The following is an 18,349-nucleotide window of genomic DNA, read 5'->3' on the forward strand; positions in this document are numbered from 1 at the left end:
CTATATAACCTGAAATGATCTAGCTTGACACTGTATAACCTGAAATGATCTATCCTGACTCTCTATATATATTGTGGGGCTACCGAGTGGTGCAGCGATCTAAGGTACAGCATCTCAGTGCTAGAGGCGTCACGTGATTGGGAGTCCCATAGGGTGGCGCACAAAAAGCCCAGCGTTGTCCGGGTTAGGGTTTGGCCGGGGTAGGCAGTCATTGTAAATAATAATTTGTTCCTAACTAACTTGCCTAGTTAAATGTAGGCGTTGAGAGGCCTATTATCAGCAACAATCACTCCTGAGTTCCAATGGCACATTGTGTTAGCTAATCCAAGTTTATCAATTTAAAAGGCTAATTGATCATTAGAAAACCCTTTTACAATTATGTTAGCACAGCTGAAAACTGTTATACTGATTAAAGAAGCAACACAACTGGCCATCTTTAGACTAGTTGACTATCTGGAGCATCAGCATTTGTGGGGTCGATTACAGGCTCAAAATGGCCAAAGACAAAGCACTTTCTTCTGAAAATGTGTCAGTCTTATGTACCTGTCCTCTTGCTCAGTTGTGCACCGGGGCCTCCCACTCCTCTTTCTATTCTGGTTAGTGCCAGTTTGCGCTGTTCTGTGAAGGGAGTAGTACACAGCGTTGTATGAAATCTTCAGTTTCTTGGCAATTTCTCTCATGGAATAGCCTTCATTTCTCAGATCAAGGAAAGACTGATTCGTTTCAGAAAACATTTATTTGTCTCTGGCCATTTGGAGCCTGTAATTTAACTCGCAAATGCAGAAGATCCAGATACTCAACTAGTCTAAAGAAGGCCAGTTGTATTGCTTCTTTAGTCAGGATGACAGTTGTCAGCTGTGCTAACATAATTGCAAAAGTATTTTCTAATGATCAATTAGCCCTTTAAAATGATAAACTTGGATTAGCTAACACAACGTGCCATTGGAACACTGGAGTGATGGTTGCTGATAATGGGCCTCTGTACGCCTATGTAGATTTCCCATTAAAAATCTGCAGTTTCCAGCAGCAATAGTCATTTACAACACTAACAATGTCTACACGGTATTTCTGATCAATTTGATGTTATTTTAATGGACAATTTTTTTAAATTTTCTTTAAAAAATAAGGACATTTCTAAGTGACTCCACTTTTGAACGGTAGTGTGTATGTATATAAATATATATATACACACTACCATATATATATACAGTGGGGCAAAAAAGTATTTAGTCAGCCACCAACTGTGCAAGTTCATCCACTTAAAAAGATGAGAGAGGCCTGTAATTTTCATCATAGGTACACTTCAACTATGACAGACAAAATGAGATTTTTTTTAATTTTTAAATTTAATAAAAAATCCGTCCTCGCGACTCAATGTCTTATAGGAACGCGCTCACCGGCCAAGCACACGCACTGTCGTGGATACAAGGTCCGATCACTTCTGACACCAATGTAAGGAAACAGCAGGGAGCAGGTCTCAATCCCTCGACCTTCTAGCCTGAAGTCCAGCGCGCTATCGACTGTGCCGCAAAAGCATGCTCGAGCGTCAGAGTCAATATCCATGCTTATAAACCCAGGGTCGTTACAATATACTGTATATACAGTTGAAGGTGGAAGTTTACATACACTTAGGTTGGAGTTATTAAAACTCGTTTTTCAGCCACTCCACACATTTCTTGTTAACAAACTATAGTGTTGGCAAGTCAGTTAGGACACCTACTTTATGCATGACACAAGTCATTTTTCCAACAATTGTTTACAGACAGATTATTTCACTTATGATTCACTGTATTACAATTCCAGTGGGTCAGAAGTTTACATACACTAAGTTGACTGTGCCTTTAAACAGCTCGGAAAATTATAGAAAATTATGTCATGGCTTTAGAAGCTTCTGGCTAATTGACACCTACCTTCAAACTCAGTGCCTCTTTGCTTGACATCATGGGAAAATCAAAAGAAATCAGCCAATACCTCAGAAAAAAATTGTAGACCTCCACAAGTCTGGTTCATCCTTGGGAGCAATTTCCAAATGCCTAAAGGTACCACGTTCATCTGTACAAACAATTGTACGCAAGTATAAACACCACGGGACTGCGCAGCCATCATACCGATCAGGAAGGAGATGCATTCTGTCTCCTAGAGATGAACATATTTTTGTGTGAAAAGTGCAAATCAATCCGAGAACAACAGCAAAGGACCTTGTGAAGATGCTGGAGGAAACGGGTCCAAAAGTATCTATATCCACAGTAAAACGAGTCCGACATAACTTGAAAGGCTGCTCAGCAAGGAAGAAGCCACTGCTCCATAAACGTCATAAAAAGCCAGACAACGGTTTGCAACTGCACATGGGGACAAAGATCATACCTTCTGGAGAAATGTCCTCTGGTCTGATGAAACAAGAATAGAACTGTTTGGCCATACTGACCATTGTTATGTTTGGAGGAATAGGGGAGGCTTGCAAGCCTAAGAACACCATCCCAACCGTGAAGCATGGGGGTAGCAGCATCATGTTGTGGGGGTGCAGTTGTGGTGCTGCAGGAGGGACTGGTGCACTTCACAAAATAGATGGCATCATGAGGAAAGGAAGATAATGTGGATATATTGAAGCAACAGCTCAAGACGTCAGTCAGGAAGTGATTAAAGCTTGGTCACAAATTGCCTTAGCCACAACTGACAACTTCATCAGAATGCCATAAGCATCAGAGAGCTTGGGAGGTGGAGCTATGGAGACCAATCAAACATTTAGGCCGAATTCTTACCGAGTCTAATGCTCCTTCCTCGACTCTCATTCCTGTGTACCCCCACCTCGCAGACAGCCAAGCTCTCTTCTCCCTGTTTTCTTTCCAGGGATGTCTTATTAAAGCTCATGAGGCCCCAGGTAATATAGGAGAAAGGGGACAAGATCTCTGGGCTGCATTCAGAGGCCCACATTAGTTATTCCCAGGGAGAGCTCATTCCTACTTTGCATTTACATTTCTGCGTGTGTTTTTTGGAGCGGAGGCCAGAAACGAGCATCCTCCACGATGGCTATACCGCATATAGCAGGCGCTAGCAGTTACCACTGATGGATCAATAGTTTGTGAATTGCAGGAAAGTTACTCGTACACATGCAATTTTTGGATGGGTTAAAAGCCTAGGAATCATTAAGGAGATAATGTCATGTCAACCCTATCCAGCAGGGAGAACCGTGCAGGCATGGCCAGTGGATATGTAATTTGTCTGCCTTTGTCACACACGCTCTGCTCTTCAGAAGACGAGGCTTTTGCCTGTGTAGTCGGCTGGTAAAAAATTGGACGGAGAGAGGCTTCTCCTCAGGGAACAACAATCTCCAAAGCTGGAGTCAAAATCTCCATTTGGCATCAGGATTTATTTCACATCGAATTGCTCAGAGCCAACAAAAGATGAAACCACCACCGTTCTAACATGGACATTTTTGTGTGGGTGTGTTTTTGTATTGCTTTTGTGCCAGACAAAACAGTGTAGGCTGAATTTCTATACGGAGTGTGTTTGAAAAGTTGCCAGGTTGACTCTGCAATAACCTCCATCTTAGTGCACTCTGAATTTTACATTTGATTCAGCTCATATGTGTCAAAGTGTATATATTGTGGCGGAATTTAGAAGGCCGAAATCTTCTGGTTTTAACAATGATCTATCAGTTTTATCAACCTTCACTGTCCTTCAAGAGTTTTGCTTTCGGTTCAGAGACATCTCTCAAGACCCTGCAAATGAATATGTCCTTTTCAACAACTTTACTCTCTACTCATATACTGTACGTGTAACGTTGGAGAGCAAAAAGGGAAACTGACTACTCAGTCATTTGCACAATCCTTCTCTCTGCATACTGTGATACCAGTAACATAAAGGTATGCAGTGTACGTGAGAGGCCAGTTGTAGTGAGGAGTACGCTCCCTAGCTAGCCATGTCAAATCAATGTATTCTGCTTTGCATTGGCCTACCTCTCATGGCCCACCATGTCACCCCAATTTACTGTGGGGTAGGTTAAACCCTACCTGGAAGTGGCAACGTTTTTAGAGAGGGCATTTTTAGAGGGAGTTTGTCTAGCCAGGTATCTAAACTTGTATTCGGCCTAATCATGGCCGAATACCGACCGCGCATGCAGGGCATGTGCCCAGGGGCCCTGACCTCCAGGAGGCCCCATTGGTTTTGTTAGTCATTCTCACTCAGATATCATATTAACATGGCATAAGTCATTAGGGAATTTACTTTGAAACTGCAACAATTTCTCTCCCTTCCATGGCAAAATGGGTAGAATTGCATGAAATGTGCTGTAAAACTCCACATCCTTTCTCTCTGCCCCATGGCAACATGTGTAGATTTGCAGAACACTTGCTTTAAAACTGCAACATTTGCTTTATACCCCATTGCAGAAAATAGACGTTAAAAGGTCTATCTCACTTCGGGCCCCCAAAAGGCACACTATTAGATGTGCTCTCCTAATCTCACCAATCCAGTAAGTAACCCTTGGTTATTTTACTATAAATTCAGTGTTTCACTAATCCTATAAGTAACCCTTGGTTATTTTACTATAAATTCAGTGTTTCGCCTCTCTTGGTATGTTTTGTATCTGAACGAAGGAACAGCAAGCAGTGTAGCAATCTAAGTAGTTCTTGACTTAATGATATCATTAGACGGCAACAGTAAATGTTTCCCTCTCACGCAGTTTGTGTTCGGTGCTCCGCTAGCTCTCTGCTAGCTCTCTGCTTTCAGAGCCTGATGAATTGGGTTTACGTAAGCCTTTATAAGAGGTGGATCAGAACATCGTGAATTGCTTCTGCGAGAAAATCAGGGGAGATTTGTCACAAGCATGTACCTAGCAGAGCAGCTCTTCGCCAAGCTCCTTCGAAATGCAAGGTATTCTAGTCTGAACATGAACCAGGGTGAGTCGACTAGAGGAAGCAACATTGTGTGTCTCAAACCTGTCAAACCTATTTTATTTGTATCACCTGGATTTGCTCACCATTGGATTCCCCTACATATCCAGTAGTGTTTGTTACATGTACTGTAGCAATACCGACTGTAAGGAAAGTATAGACCAGCAGGAGAGGACGGCACATTGTAATTTCATATAGGTCACACGGGGGAAGAGAGCCAACTGTTTCCATCCAATCCATTTCAGTGGGAAGGGAACAGGGGAACAGCTCAGGAGTTCATGTATGGTCGGCTCGGTTTAGATATCTGTCAGGTGTCTGGGAATCTTTGTTTTATTGAATGACTTATACTAAAGACCCCAACCAATTTTGACCCAGGGTCATTCAGACATACACTGAGTGTACAAAACATTAGGACCACTTTCCTAATATTGAGTTGCAACCCCTTTTGCCCTCAGAACAGGCTCAATTTGTCTGGGTATGGACTCTGCAAGGTGTCGAAAGCGTTCCACAGGGATGCTGGCCCATGTTGACTCCAATGCTTCTCAGAGTTGTGTAAAGTCGGCTGGATGTCCTTTGTGTGGCGGACCATTTTTGATACATACGAGAAACTGTTGAGTGTGAAAAACCCAGCCGCATGGCAGTTTTTGTCACACTCAAACCGGTGCACCTGGCACCTACTACCACACCCCGTTCAAATGCACTTAAACCTTTTGTCTGCCGATTCACCCTCTGAATGGCACACATACACAATCCATGTCTTAATTGTCTCAAGGCTTAAAAATGATTCTTTAACCTGTCTCCTCCCCTTCATCTACACTGATTGAAGTGGATTTAACAAGTGACATCAATAAGGGATCATAGTTTTCACCTGGATTCACCTGGTCAGTCTGTGTCATGGAAAGAGAAGGTGTTCCTAATGTTTTGTACACTCAGTGTATTTATTATATTCTTACCTGTCATCCCTCATTCATCCATCCCTCTCTCTACCTTCATGTATATGGGCCCCGGGGACACTCTGGAACAGTGCTTCTTGATTTTCCTTAAAGGTGAAACAAATTGGACTTGCTAGTCAGCTGAATGTAAATCTTCCTTAATGAGAGAAATGATATTTCCACAATGTCCTGCTCTCGTCCTCAGATCAGACACCGTTCCCTCTCACACAGCTGTGTTTGTATCCCCTACTGTGTGTTCTGTGATGAATAAAGTCTGTCTTTGGTTCAGTTCCACCAGCTCATCTCTTTTATTGGCTCTCTTTCTTTCTTTTTTCCCCCTTTTTTTTCTTCTTTTTTTCTTTCTCTTTCTCCTTCTCTCTCTTTCTCTCTCTCACCCCCTATTTCTTTCTCTCTTTCTCCCCCCCCCCTCCTCTCCTCTCTCTCACTCCCCTACTGTATGTCTCTCTCACTCTCTCTATCTCTCGCCCTCTTCGCCCCACCCCGACTACAGAGGTTGTTCAGCTGAGCCTGGCTGAGGACCAGAGAGTGAGTGTCTCCACGGTAACAGTGGGCCTCAGCACCGTGCTGTCTTGTGCCATCCAGGGAACACTGCGGCCGCCAATCATCTGGAAGAGGAACGGAATCATACTCAACTTCCTGGACCTGGAGGACATCAATGTGAGTGTCGGCTGAGTCAGAGGGTTTCAGTTGTCCTGGTTGGAGGATTCCCAGAATAAGAAGGGAATTAGCAGGAAATCCAGTCGTCTCCAGCCAGGATTTCTGGAAACCAGGGAATTTATGGGAAGTTATAGGACCCTGTAAAAATCATGTTTCGACATGAAGTAAGTCATGCTAGTATGAGCCAGAGTCCAAGGGAACAGGGTTGGAACAGGTTAGTCCTACAGCTTTCAACTGCATAGGCTTTCACTCCAAGACTGTCGATGTGAGTAAGAGTGTCTTTAAACATTATGGGCCTTTCGAGGTGAAACACTGAACCAGTGTCCAACATTGTAAACTTTGATGTGGTATGTTTTTAGGAAAAAAATATATAATTGGAACGTTGGTTAATATTTTGTTATCCTCAGAATGTCTCTCAGCAGGGGCTCTTCACATTGAAAGAAATCAAAGAATGATCAATAACTTTAGATAAAGGTTCACGGAAAATAAATGAGAAATGCTAATTCCCATTAACACCATTAATTCATTTTATTTTCCCAGCTTGTTTTTTAAAACATTTCTAATTAAAAACAGGTCTGTTTTTTTCCTCACTTTTTAGCTAACATTTATTCGAATTAGAAATTATGTCATGATTTGGGTATCATTGGCACTCTGCCAGGCGTCGTGCTGATCTGAAAGAGCACAAACCATGTTCAAAATAAATATTAGCAAATCCCAACATAGCATAGCATGGGAATTGGCTACATGCGGTTAATGAACTATGGAGTGGCGGCGCCGGCGAGTTGTTTCCCTCACAGCTGACAGTGTGGGACTCTGTTAATCCACCAGCTAATTAGTATTCTCTACTTGCATGTTAACGAATTGGCCTTGTTATATGCTGCCATGGAGATACAATAGACAATGGCATGCAGGTCAACTGCCATGTGCATAAGCGGGGTCACGGGGAGGACAAGGAAGTGAGAGAAATAAGGTCCTCTGTGCAACGTGCTACATGCTACTGCTACTGTTGCCATGGAGTATTCAGTGGTAAATAGTGTGTGGCGATAATTACAGTTGTCAGTTACCACTTTGAGGTTATTTTTCATGCCTTCATGTTCACAAAGTAATGTCTGATGCGCAAGAACATGCAGGTGTGCACAATAAGCAATGTGCCACTCCGCATCATGTGTTCCCACGTAATTCTTAGGCGGCTTTATGCTCTTACAATGCACACAGTCTGCAAGGAAAAGTGTTACCTCCTATTGGGCACTACCGCCGCATTTCAATTCAGAACAAAGGAAATTATTCATACTGATTGAAGGCCTTTGGTCTCCGCGTGTGCCCCTCTAGCGGCGTTGGCAGAGAGAGGATGTTGCCAGTTCTTAGGGATCCAGTATTTTCAACCCAACTTCCGTTTCCCCCCGAAAAAAAAAACAGAAGCGGGAACTCCGTTCAGGCGTCTTTCTACGCCTGCTACGTTGGGTTGCCGTGTGATTTGTCGCTTCGGATCAGCGTAAAGTAGATTCATTTACAGGCCAACTTGAGTTGTTCGTGTTGTACTATGAAAATGATCTCATTTTGCAATCAATAAACAAATATTACATTTAGCTGTGATTGGAATTCCAACCCAAAAGGCACTCTGACATACGAAACGTTTCGCTGGCTGAGTGGCAATTTGCCCATGCTGGAATCAGACCCATTTGTCTGCACTCTGCTACAGCGTAAAGGGAGAGCAGTATTATTCTCTCTCTCTCTCTCTCTCGCTCTCTCTCTCACTCTCTCGCTCTCTCTCTCTCTCTCTCTCGCTCTCTCTCTCGCTATCTCTCGCTCTCTCTCTCGCTCTTTCTCTCGCTATCTCTCGCTCTCACTCTCTCTCGCTCTCTCTCTCGCTCTCTCGCTCTCTCTCGCTCTCTGTTTCGCGCTCTTGCTCTCTCTCTCTCTCTGTCTCTCTCTCGCTCTCTCTCTCTCTCGCTCTCTCTCTCGCTCTCTCTCTCGCTCGCTCTCTCTCTCGCTCTCTCTCTCGCTCGCTCTCTCTCTCGCTCTCTCTCTCTCTCGCTCTCTCTCTCGCTCGCTCTCTCTCTCGCTCTCTCGCTCTCTCTCTCGCTCTCTCTCTCGCTCTCTCGCTCTCTCGCTCTCTTGCTCTCTCTCTCGCTCTCTCTCTCTCAATGGGACATTTTACATATTGAATGGCTACTTTTCTCCAAAGTAATTGAGTTGTGTTTTGGGAAAGATAAAATCTGTTCCCCTCTGCTTTGATTGCCTTCAAGGAGAGGGCGGCACTATACGGCTGCATTTACATAGGCTGCGCAGTTCTGGTCCTGTGGCCAATTATTGGCAAAAGAGCTGATCTGATTGGTCAAATAATTTGTGGAAAAGGATCAGAATTGGACTGCCTGTGTCAAAGCAGCCTATGTACTGAGGAGAAAGAAAACCATTTGTTTCACTCATGACCTCCAGTAGTTCCAGACAGACCAACATTTACTGAAACACAAGGGGATAATTCAGCAATGAAATTAAGTAGTGCGCTTTCTCTATTCAAACAATTATGCTATATCATATGTTAATTAGCATGTCAAACTCGCCCGTTTGGGACTGCTGTGAAAAATCCACAAACGCTATTATGGCTACAATAGACAAATATTAGTCTATTATAAAGGGGGAGGGGAGATAGACGGAAGCATCGGGGTTGGTTTAGCATTTCAAAGACAAAGCAAAAGGAAACATTTATCAGACAATATTTAGCTTCTTTATAAAATAAGGCGGAACTAATTAACTATGTGTAAGTGTAAAGCAATTCCGCTCACTGTATTAAATCTTTATATTTTTTTATTATAAGACATTTCCCTCTACAAGGTCCATCATTTGAGATGCAAATGGCGGTGTGAACAAGGTGTTCAGCATCTCTTGTTTAATTTAACTTTGAGAGGATTGTATTGCATTTATAGTCTCAGGTCCACCCACATACTGTACACACATGTCTAGGTAATTAAAAGCATCTCAGATAAACCTGTACTGGCTACATACTATAGAAAAAAAATGTCTACTGTTTAATATCTACCTCACAGGGGGAGGCTGCTGAGGGGAGGACGGCTCATAAGAATGGCGGAGCAAATGGAATGGCATCAAACACATGGAAACCAGGGGTTCGATGTATTTGATACCATTCCACTCACCCCACTCCAGCTTTTTCCATGAGTATGCCCTCCCCAATAAAGGTGCCACCAACCTCCTGTGATCTACAGGTACTGTACTATACAGTAATTTATTTCTAAAGCAGTTACTACTGTTTTGCTAAGTCTGTCCTAAGTATTTCCTCTGCCTTTCCTCACCTAAAAGCATCGCTAGAGATGATATGTCCTCATCCTCTCCCACCTCGTTAGCTAAGAGAGAAGCAATATTTTCCATCTAAAATCACGTAGTGGGACAGTAGCTTGTGGCAAGAAACTCCAAGGCTTTAGTCTGTGTTCAGAGAGAGATTTGTTACCAGGTAGGTAGCTTTGCACACACTCTGTCCGCCACATACGGGACACCACTATTTAGTTTCTTAATCCTCCCTAAGCCCCTGCTAAAACCCCAGGTGAGTTGTGCATCCGGAAAAACAACAACTGGCTCCATTAATCACACTAATGTTCTTTGTATTTTTAACCCTTCCTATTTATCAGACTGAGTGAGCGTGACGACGGGGCTCAAATCCCCACGCCCCTCCCAACACCCAGGGACCACGTTGATTCATTGTCTAATATGCTTCCCATCACTCCATGCTCCCCTGTTGTATGCCCTCCCTCCCTCCATTCGTCCCCAACCCCCCCCCCCCCCCTCTCACCTCACTTCCCTCCCTTATTCCCTTCCTCACCATCCTCCACTGCCACCTTCCTCTTCTCCCAATAGGACTTTGGTGATGACGGCTCCCTCTACATCACCAAGGTGACAACCATTCATATGGGGAACTACAGCTGTCATGCGTATGGATATGAAGAGCTCTACCAGACCCATGTACTGCAGGTGAATGGTTAGTAATGGCACACACTTGACATTTCACTGTCCTTTCAGGGTCAGATTTTAGTTTCGGCACGTGGTCAACAGAATGTTAAACGTGTAGTAGTTGCAGTTTGCGATCATTGCTGCGTTCAACGTTACCGTTTCCCTGTTGTTGCTTTGTTGTTGAATCGACAACAAACATTTTGATAAAGTTAGATGCTTTTGTGGAGGAGGGACCTTCAGAGTTGCCTTCCGGGGTCAGGAGTGGTAACCCCTGCCTCAGACTCCAATGACAGCAACAGCGCACACATCGCCAAAAATGGCATTGATCCCAACATGTCCAACATTCTGTCATCGAAAGCAAATGAGGCCTGTAACCATGGCGTTCTATTCACCATAGTCAGTTGATTCCACCCTGAGCATGTAAACCGTGTGTAGCTACAGTACATCAACTAGCCAGCAGCAAGCAGCGCAGATGCTGCAGACATTTATCAAAGCACACTGCTCGACAAACTCGTTTGCATAAGTATTTTTTTCCTCTCTCTCTCGCGCTGAGATGACGTGTGATTACCGGGCCTGCCTCTTCATTGAGGACCTTGGGAGAGCCGTCTGTGCCGTATCAAATCAAAGATAATAATCGCCGTTCTCGGAGCTTTGATTCATTTGCATGCGCAGATATGAATAGAGGAAAAATAGCCTGAAATGATTTTCAATTAACAGGGACAATAGGCGTGATTGTGTTGTGTTGTACGGCAGGATTTAGGCTAATTGAAAAACGATACAGCTGCATCTAAGACCTGGCTTCAGCTGAGAAAAGCTGAAAAAGCTGAAAAAGTGTTCTTCCTGGAAAGGCAGGTTATCTTGGAAGACAATTACCTTGTATTTCAATTGTGATCTTATTTGGTCTTATAAACATGCCTCTTATAAACATGTCTCATGCTGGACTCTGTTGTAATGCAGTGCATGTAGCTATGCGTGTGGTACTGGTGTGAAATTAAATCCTTTCTGCCTGGTGTGCCCGATGTGCCTGGTGTGTGTGTGTGTTTCTATACCATTCTGCCACTCCTATCAATGTTTCTTTGTAAGTATACCTCCCTAACTCCTCTCTCTTGTGGCTGTGTACGTGTGTCTCTCTCTTTTCACGTGTGTGTCTGTGCATGTGTGCGTGTTTCTGTGTATCTAGTTCCCCCAGTGATCCTGGTCTACCCAGAGACGCAGGCCCAGGAGCCTGGTGTGTCTGCCAGCCTGCACTGCCACGCCGACGGCATCCCAGACCCTAAGATCATGTGGCTAAAGAACGGCATGGACCTGCAGCCTAGACCCTCCAAGCAGCTCTCCCTCATCGGTAAGGCACCAGGCTGCCTTGCTGCCCACACTGGCAAGACGGAGTGCATACCAAATGACACCCTATTGCCTATATAGAGAACTACTTTTGACTAGGGCCCATAGGTAACGTATAAGGGTCAGGGTGGCACTTGAGACGCACCCTGTTATTACCGTCATAGCAGCTGCTGTTTACCAGACACACCACTATGCAGGGAACCATGGAGGTGTTGCTATACTAGGTGCCAATCTGTGTCACACCTTCCTGTGTTGCCAAATCTAAGATTATGGTGACCGTTTTGACTATTGTTAGTTTGCCGGTTGATTGCTTAGGCCACTGATTTCAGAAGAGTAAATATCCATTCCTAGAAGATGAAAGAAATAGATGGAACAACAGTGTGTGAAAATGAAACCGACAGCAGCCAGCCATGTGGGGGGAGTTAAACGGAAGTTTCAATTTCCGAGGGGACAGAAGTGATCGTCTTTTATGGAGTCGTCCTCGTTAGATGGCAGTTTACAGGCTGTGTGTGGGTCATTACCTGTGATAATAGCCTGTTTTCAGGCTTCAGATGCAGCTTAAACAGGGGAGGTTCTGAAAGCTTCACACATACATTTAACGTCCTGCAACCCAGCTTCACGGATCGGCCAACTCTCACAGCTCGGTTTAGAGCTGGGTTCTAAGGATGTCCATTTAATTGTTATCAGATCTGATGGTTTAACAGAGTGCCCAAAAGTCTACAGAGCACGGTGGTTTTAGAGAGTGATACTCTACATATGAATTTTTGTCAACATTGCATCAGTAAATTGATTTCCAACTCGGAGGCTAATGTTAGAGCTCGCAATCTGTCTTGCCAATGTAAAGGTGAGGCTACAGTGCTCACTAGCTATGTTCCCATTAAGTTGTCCAGTGATTTTTTTTCTTGACATTTAGAAGGTTTGCATAGAAAATAGATGCGGCAATTGACTGCTGCGGTGCATTTGTGTCGATAAAAACAGCTGGAGCTAATGACATCCCAGAAATCTAGAATGTCAAATAAAAATGAAGTATTTGAAGTGTTTCCTTCATTAGTTTAGGTAAATTCCGCATGAATAAATTGCCGATAGACTGTATGCCCTCCCACCTATCTGTGTCATGTATCAGGTAGCTTGCAAAAGCCAAATATGGATAGAATGCAAGATTTGCAAAGACATTTTTATTTTTTATATTTTTTATAGTTGAACAGTAGATTTAACGAGCAGTAGGCATTTAGAAACAAATGTGGAGTGGAGGTTCACGTGCCCCGCCCCGCGTCCCTTCAAAATGATTCGGCAATCATAATTTATTCGACAAGCACTGTTTGTCGCAATAAAGAAAGTTAGACAAAAGAAAAGTTAGACCCCTTACTGAACTGATAAAAATGCTGTCAATCTTTACAAAACATTTCTCCTATAGCTGCAGTGTCCATTACACGACACAAAAACTAATTGTGTGTTGTTGTTTTTTTTTTACATAGCTTTTTTCGGTTAACTGCCTAACTATGCTGCCAGGATCCCCTCCATTTACAATGGGAGTGTTCAAGAGCCTCAGCTGTAAGGAATAGGGGCTCTCCAAGGTTCATGACTGCTTAGTGCTACTGATGGTGCTGAATGGACAGCTGTATGGGGGTTATATAGGAAGGCATAACACTGCTGAAATCAGATAGAAATGCATTATGTAGAACCAACATCATCCTCTGTCATTTGGAATATTGATATATATATATATATCTATCATCTCTGTATATTTGATTTATATCTGACACATTCTCAACATCTCAACTCACTAAAACCTTCCATTTACCCCTTGGCGCCACACAGTTCTACAAGTCTGAAATCACAGTATAATATCTCTGTTCCCTTGTTATTAATTCAACATAAAAAAACAACATTTTAAGTGAGAAATCAATGTCTAACTATAGGCAAATTATTAATTGAGTGGTTATGCATTAAAATTGATCAAAGCATAATTATGGATAATAGGCAATTACGACACTGTCTGGTGTTTAATGTCGGGAGGCCCACACTTTACATCATTACGTTTCTCCTCCCTAAAGAGTAGATAGAAAAGTGAATTTGAACACAAACTACTGTAAAAACATCATCCATTTAACTGTGCATTTCAATGACGTGAGGTATAGTGTAACAAAAATGACCGTTTATAAGGTGGTATAACTTTTGTTATCTACGTTGCTCTAAATGGGGCGGCATGTAGTCTAGTGGTTAGAGCGTTGGACTAGAAACCGAAAGGTCGATTCCCCCGAGCTGACAAGGTAAAAAATATGTCGTTCTGAACAAGACAGTTAACCCACTATTCCTAGGCCACCATTGAAAATAAGAATGCGTTTTTAACTGAGTTGCCTAGTTAAATAAATGTATATTGCATTATCTGTGCATTGGGTCCTGTGGAAGTTGTTTGTTTATATTAGTCCAGGATTTTAGTCTCAGGCCATGGCTCAGTCAGGTCTTTTGTAGCACTGAGAAGTTCTCCACTGCCTCTGCACTGCCATTCCACATTTAGGAGACACATGGAGAGAGCTCAAGAGAGGGGGATCAAAGAGGACAGCAAGAGGGAGGCAGAGATGAGGGGAGGAAGGTGGAAGAGAGACTGGCACATGATCTTTGACACGGCGTGTCGAAAGCAGCTATCTGACACAGGCGTCCTTCACTCCTTCTGCAGCGTTGTGAAGATTGCCTTATGATCAAGGCAACAATGCAGCAACAGCAGCAGCGTGAGGATGAGGAGGGAGGGATGTGAGTGTGAGAGCATGCCGTAGATCCAAAAAAAGGCAGAGTACTAGTGTCAGAGAGCTAGGAATCCCTCTGCTGCCTCTCATGATAGCACTGTGCCCTGGGATACATCACGTTTACCTGATACATCTAACACACACACACACACACACACACACACACACACACACACACACACACACACACACACACACACACACACTAGTGATACCGTCAGAGAGGGATGGCTCTGATGATAGCACTCACTGTGTCCTGGGATACATCCCTTTTCTCCTGACACTAAATCTCTGTGAACAGGACAGAGATGATTTCAGTCAAAGTATATTTTGATAAAGTGTTGTTGTGATGTCGTCAAAAGGGTTCTGGCGTCAATGGCTTCTGTTAGTGAGAAGTAGGTGCGCAGGTAGGTGGCTACTTAGATTATCTTTGTTTATTCATTTTCGAAAAGGACAGAGTGTGCATTTTTTAGGTGGGAGGATGAAACAGCCATGGAAAATGTATATTGGTGTAGAAACATGGGGCTGAGCTAACACTTGCCTTTTCTGCTCATCTCTAACACAGCGAATGGGAGCGAGCTCCACATTGGCAGTGTACGCTATGAGGACACAGGCGCCTACACCTGCATTGCTAAGAACGAGGTGGGGGTGGACGAGGACATATCGTCTCTGTTTGTGGAGGACTCAGCCAGAAAGACACGTAAGTGGCTGAGAGTAGAACATGGGAAAATGTCTCTGGGATTTTCAAAAGCCAATTTTGGCAATGAAAATGTAGACAGTAATTAACAATTACAATACAATTAACGAAAATAGTAAGCTGTAGAAAGCAGAGGTGGGACCAAGTCATTGTTTCACAAGTCACAAGTAAGTCTCAAGTCTTAGCACTCAAGTCCTGAATCAAGACAGGCAACTCTGTTGTTCTTTTTGCCACACTGCTATGCTTTATCTTGGCCAGGTCGCAGTTGTAAATGAGAACTTGTTCTCAACTGGCCTACCTGGCTAAATAAAGGTGAAATATATATATTTTTAAAGTCCGAGTCAAGTCTCAAGTCCAGACCAATAAATCTCAAGTCCTAAACTTTGAGTTTCGAGTCCTAAACAAGTTATAATGTGCTCTTCAATGTAATACCATTTCATATTTTTAACAATAATCCTTAGTATATTACATTTACACAAATCATGAAGGCATTTAAAAAGTATATATATTTTTTATTTCCAAATAAACTTTATATTTCCATGGAAATACATGGGTAGCCTATCGAGGATCACTATGGGCCGCAATCTATCATTTTCTTCCCACATGTTTTGCAAGTTGCAATGTGTTTTTTTGTTGACTACATCGTAGTCTTTATATCCGAAAATAATAATTTGGGGTATCATCTTTCCAAGAGCTCCGTCTGAATTCACCCGCCGACGTTCCTCTGCATAGCCATGCTCAACTTTTTCTCAGCTGGCACAATTTGATTGGCTGCTGTCCGATTCAAACTGTAATCCGTTAAATGAAGAGTTGATGCGCTGCATAATTCTTTATATTTGGACTTGGGGAGGTGTATCAAGTCAGTTTGAGTCAAAAGGCTCAAGTCCAAGTTAAGTCGCGAGTCACTGGTGTTAAAGTCGAAGTCGAGTTGCAAGTCATCATATTTGTGACTGACTTGATTCTGACTCGAGTCCACACCTCTGGTAGAAAGTGTCAGAAACAGAAGTTATAACAAATCAATTATAATGCTTTGTATCTGATTTATTGTATGGTATCTGTATGTACAGTATAATGTTATATATATATATATATATATATATATATATATATATACAGTGCCTTGCGAAAGTATTCGGCCCCCTTGAACTTTGCGACCTTTTGCCACATTTCAGGCTTCAAACATAAAGATATAAAACTGTATTTTTTTGTGAAGAATCAACAACAAGTGGGACACAATCATGAAGTGGAACGACATTTATTGGATATTTCAAACTTTTTTAACAAATCAAAAACTGAAAAATTGGGCGTGCAAAATTATTCAGCCCCTTTACTTTCAGTGCAGCAAACTCTCTCCAGAAGTTCAGTGAGGATCTCTGAATGATCCAATGTTGACCTAAATGACTAATGATGATAAATACAATCCACCTGTGTGTAATCAAGTCTCCGTAAAAATGCACCTGCACTGTGATAGTCTCAGAGGTCCGTTAAAAGCGTAGAGAGCATCATGAAGAACAAGGAACACACCAGGCAGGTCCGAGATAATGTTGTGAAGAAGTTTAAAGCCGGGATTTGGATACAAAAAGATTTCCCAAGCTTTAAACATCCCAAGGAGCACTGTGCAAGCGATAATATTGAAATGGAAGGAGTATCAGACCACTGCAAATCTACCAAGACCTGGCCGTCCCTCTAAACTTTCAGCTCATACAAGGAGAAGACTGATAAGAGATGCAGCCAAGAGGCCCATGATCACTCTGGATGAACTGCAGAGATCTACAGCTGAGGTGGGAGACTCTGTCCATAGGACAACAATCAGTCGTATATTGCACAAATCTGGCCTTTATGGAAGAGTGGCAAGAAGAAAGCCATTTCTTAAAGATATCCATAAAAAGTTTTGTTTAAAGTTTGCCACAAGCCAACTGGGAGACACACCAAACATGTGGAAGAAGGTGCTCTGGTCAGAGGAAACGTTATGTTTGGCGTAAAAGCAACACAGCTCATCACCCTGAACACACCATCCCCACTGTCAAACATGGTGGTGGCAGCATCATGGTTTGGGCCTGCTTCAGCAGGGACAGGGAAGATGGTTCAAATTGATGGGAAGATGGATGGAGCCAGATACAGGACCATTCTGGAAGAAAACCTGATGGAGTCTGCAAAAGACCTGAGACTGGGACGGAGATTTGTCTTCCAACAAGACAATGATCCAAAACATAAAGCAAAATCTACAATGGAATGGTTCAAAAATAAACATATCCAGGTGTTAGAATGACCAAGTCAAAGTCCAGACCTGAATCCAATCGAGAATCTGTGGAAAGAACTGAAAACTGCTGTTCACAAATGCTCTCCATCCAACCTCACTGAGCTCGAGCTGTTTTGCAAGGAGGAATGGGAAAAAACGTCAGTCTCTCGATGTGCAAAACTGATAGAGACATACCCCAAGCGACTTACAGCTGTAATCGCAGCAAAAGGTGGCGCTACAAAGAATTAACTTAAGGGGGCTGAATAATTTTGCACGCCCAATTTTTCCGTTTTTGATTTGTTAAAAAAGTTTGAAATATACAATAAATGTCGTTCCACTTCATGATGGTGTCCCACTTGTTGTTGATTCTTCACAAAAAAATACAGTTTTATATCTTTATGTTTGAAGCCTGAAATGTGGCAAAAGGTCGCAAAGTTCAAGGGGGCCGAATACTTTCGCAAGGCACTGTATATATATACATATAAAACATTTGTACAGCCTTTGAGATTTAGATAGACCTCAAATGCAATTTAAAAATCTAGAACTCATTTATGTTGTGATAATACAGAATCTCTTGCAAAATGTGTTTCTGTCCCACTTTTTCTGAAATGACTTGATATGACATGGTCTCTCTCTCTCTCTCTTTCTCTCTCTCTCTTCCTCCTCTGTCTCCCTTTCTCCGTCGCTCTTCTGTCATTCTGATGCTGATGCTGCAGTTGCAAACATACTGTGGCGGGAGGAAGGTACTAAAATCTACTGTTGTATAACACTTGTCACCATGTCTTATTTTCTGTTCTTTTAAATGAACCTCTATAATTGACCAACAGTCTTCTGAAAGCCCATGTCTTGTAGGGTATATAGGTTCATTA

At 42.8% G+C, this 18,349-nt stretch overlaps 1 protein-coding gene across 1 annotated transcript in view; it reads left to right on the plus strand.

Annotated features, from left to right (window-relative positions):
- The window catches only part of LOC109891843 (follistatin-related protein 4), a 257,024-nt gene that overhangs the window by 220,472 nt on the left and 18,203 nt on the right, over positions 1-18,349 (plus strand). The window contains exons 7-11 of the mRNA XM_031826907.1: positions 6,336-6,502; positions 10,370-10,490; positions 11,643-11,804; positions 15,110-15,244; positions 18,197-18,223. Coding sequence (XP_031682767.1) covers positions 6,336-6,502; positions 10,370-10,490; positions 11,643-11,804; positions 15,110-15,244; positions 18,197-18,223 — 612 coding nt within the window. The remainder of the gene's footprint in view (positions 1-6,335; positions 6,503-10,369; positions 10,491-11,642; positions 11,805-15,109; positions 15,245-18,196; positions 18,224-18,349) is intronic.

Source organism: Oncorhynchus kisutch, linkage group LG6, assembly GCF_002021735.2.
Source record: "Oncorhynchus kisutch isolate 150728-3 linkage group LG6, Okis_V2, whole genome shotgun sequence".
Lineage (NCBI taxonomy): Eukaryota > Metazoa > Chordata > Actinopteri > Salmoniformes > Salmonidae > Oncorhynchus > Oncorhynchus kisutch.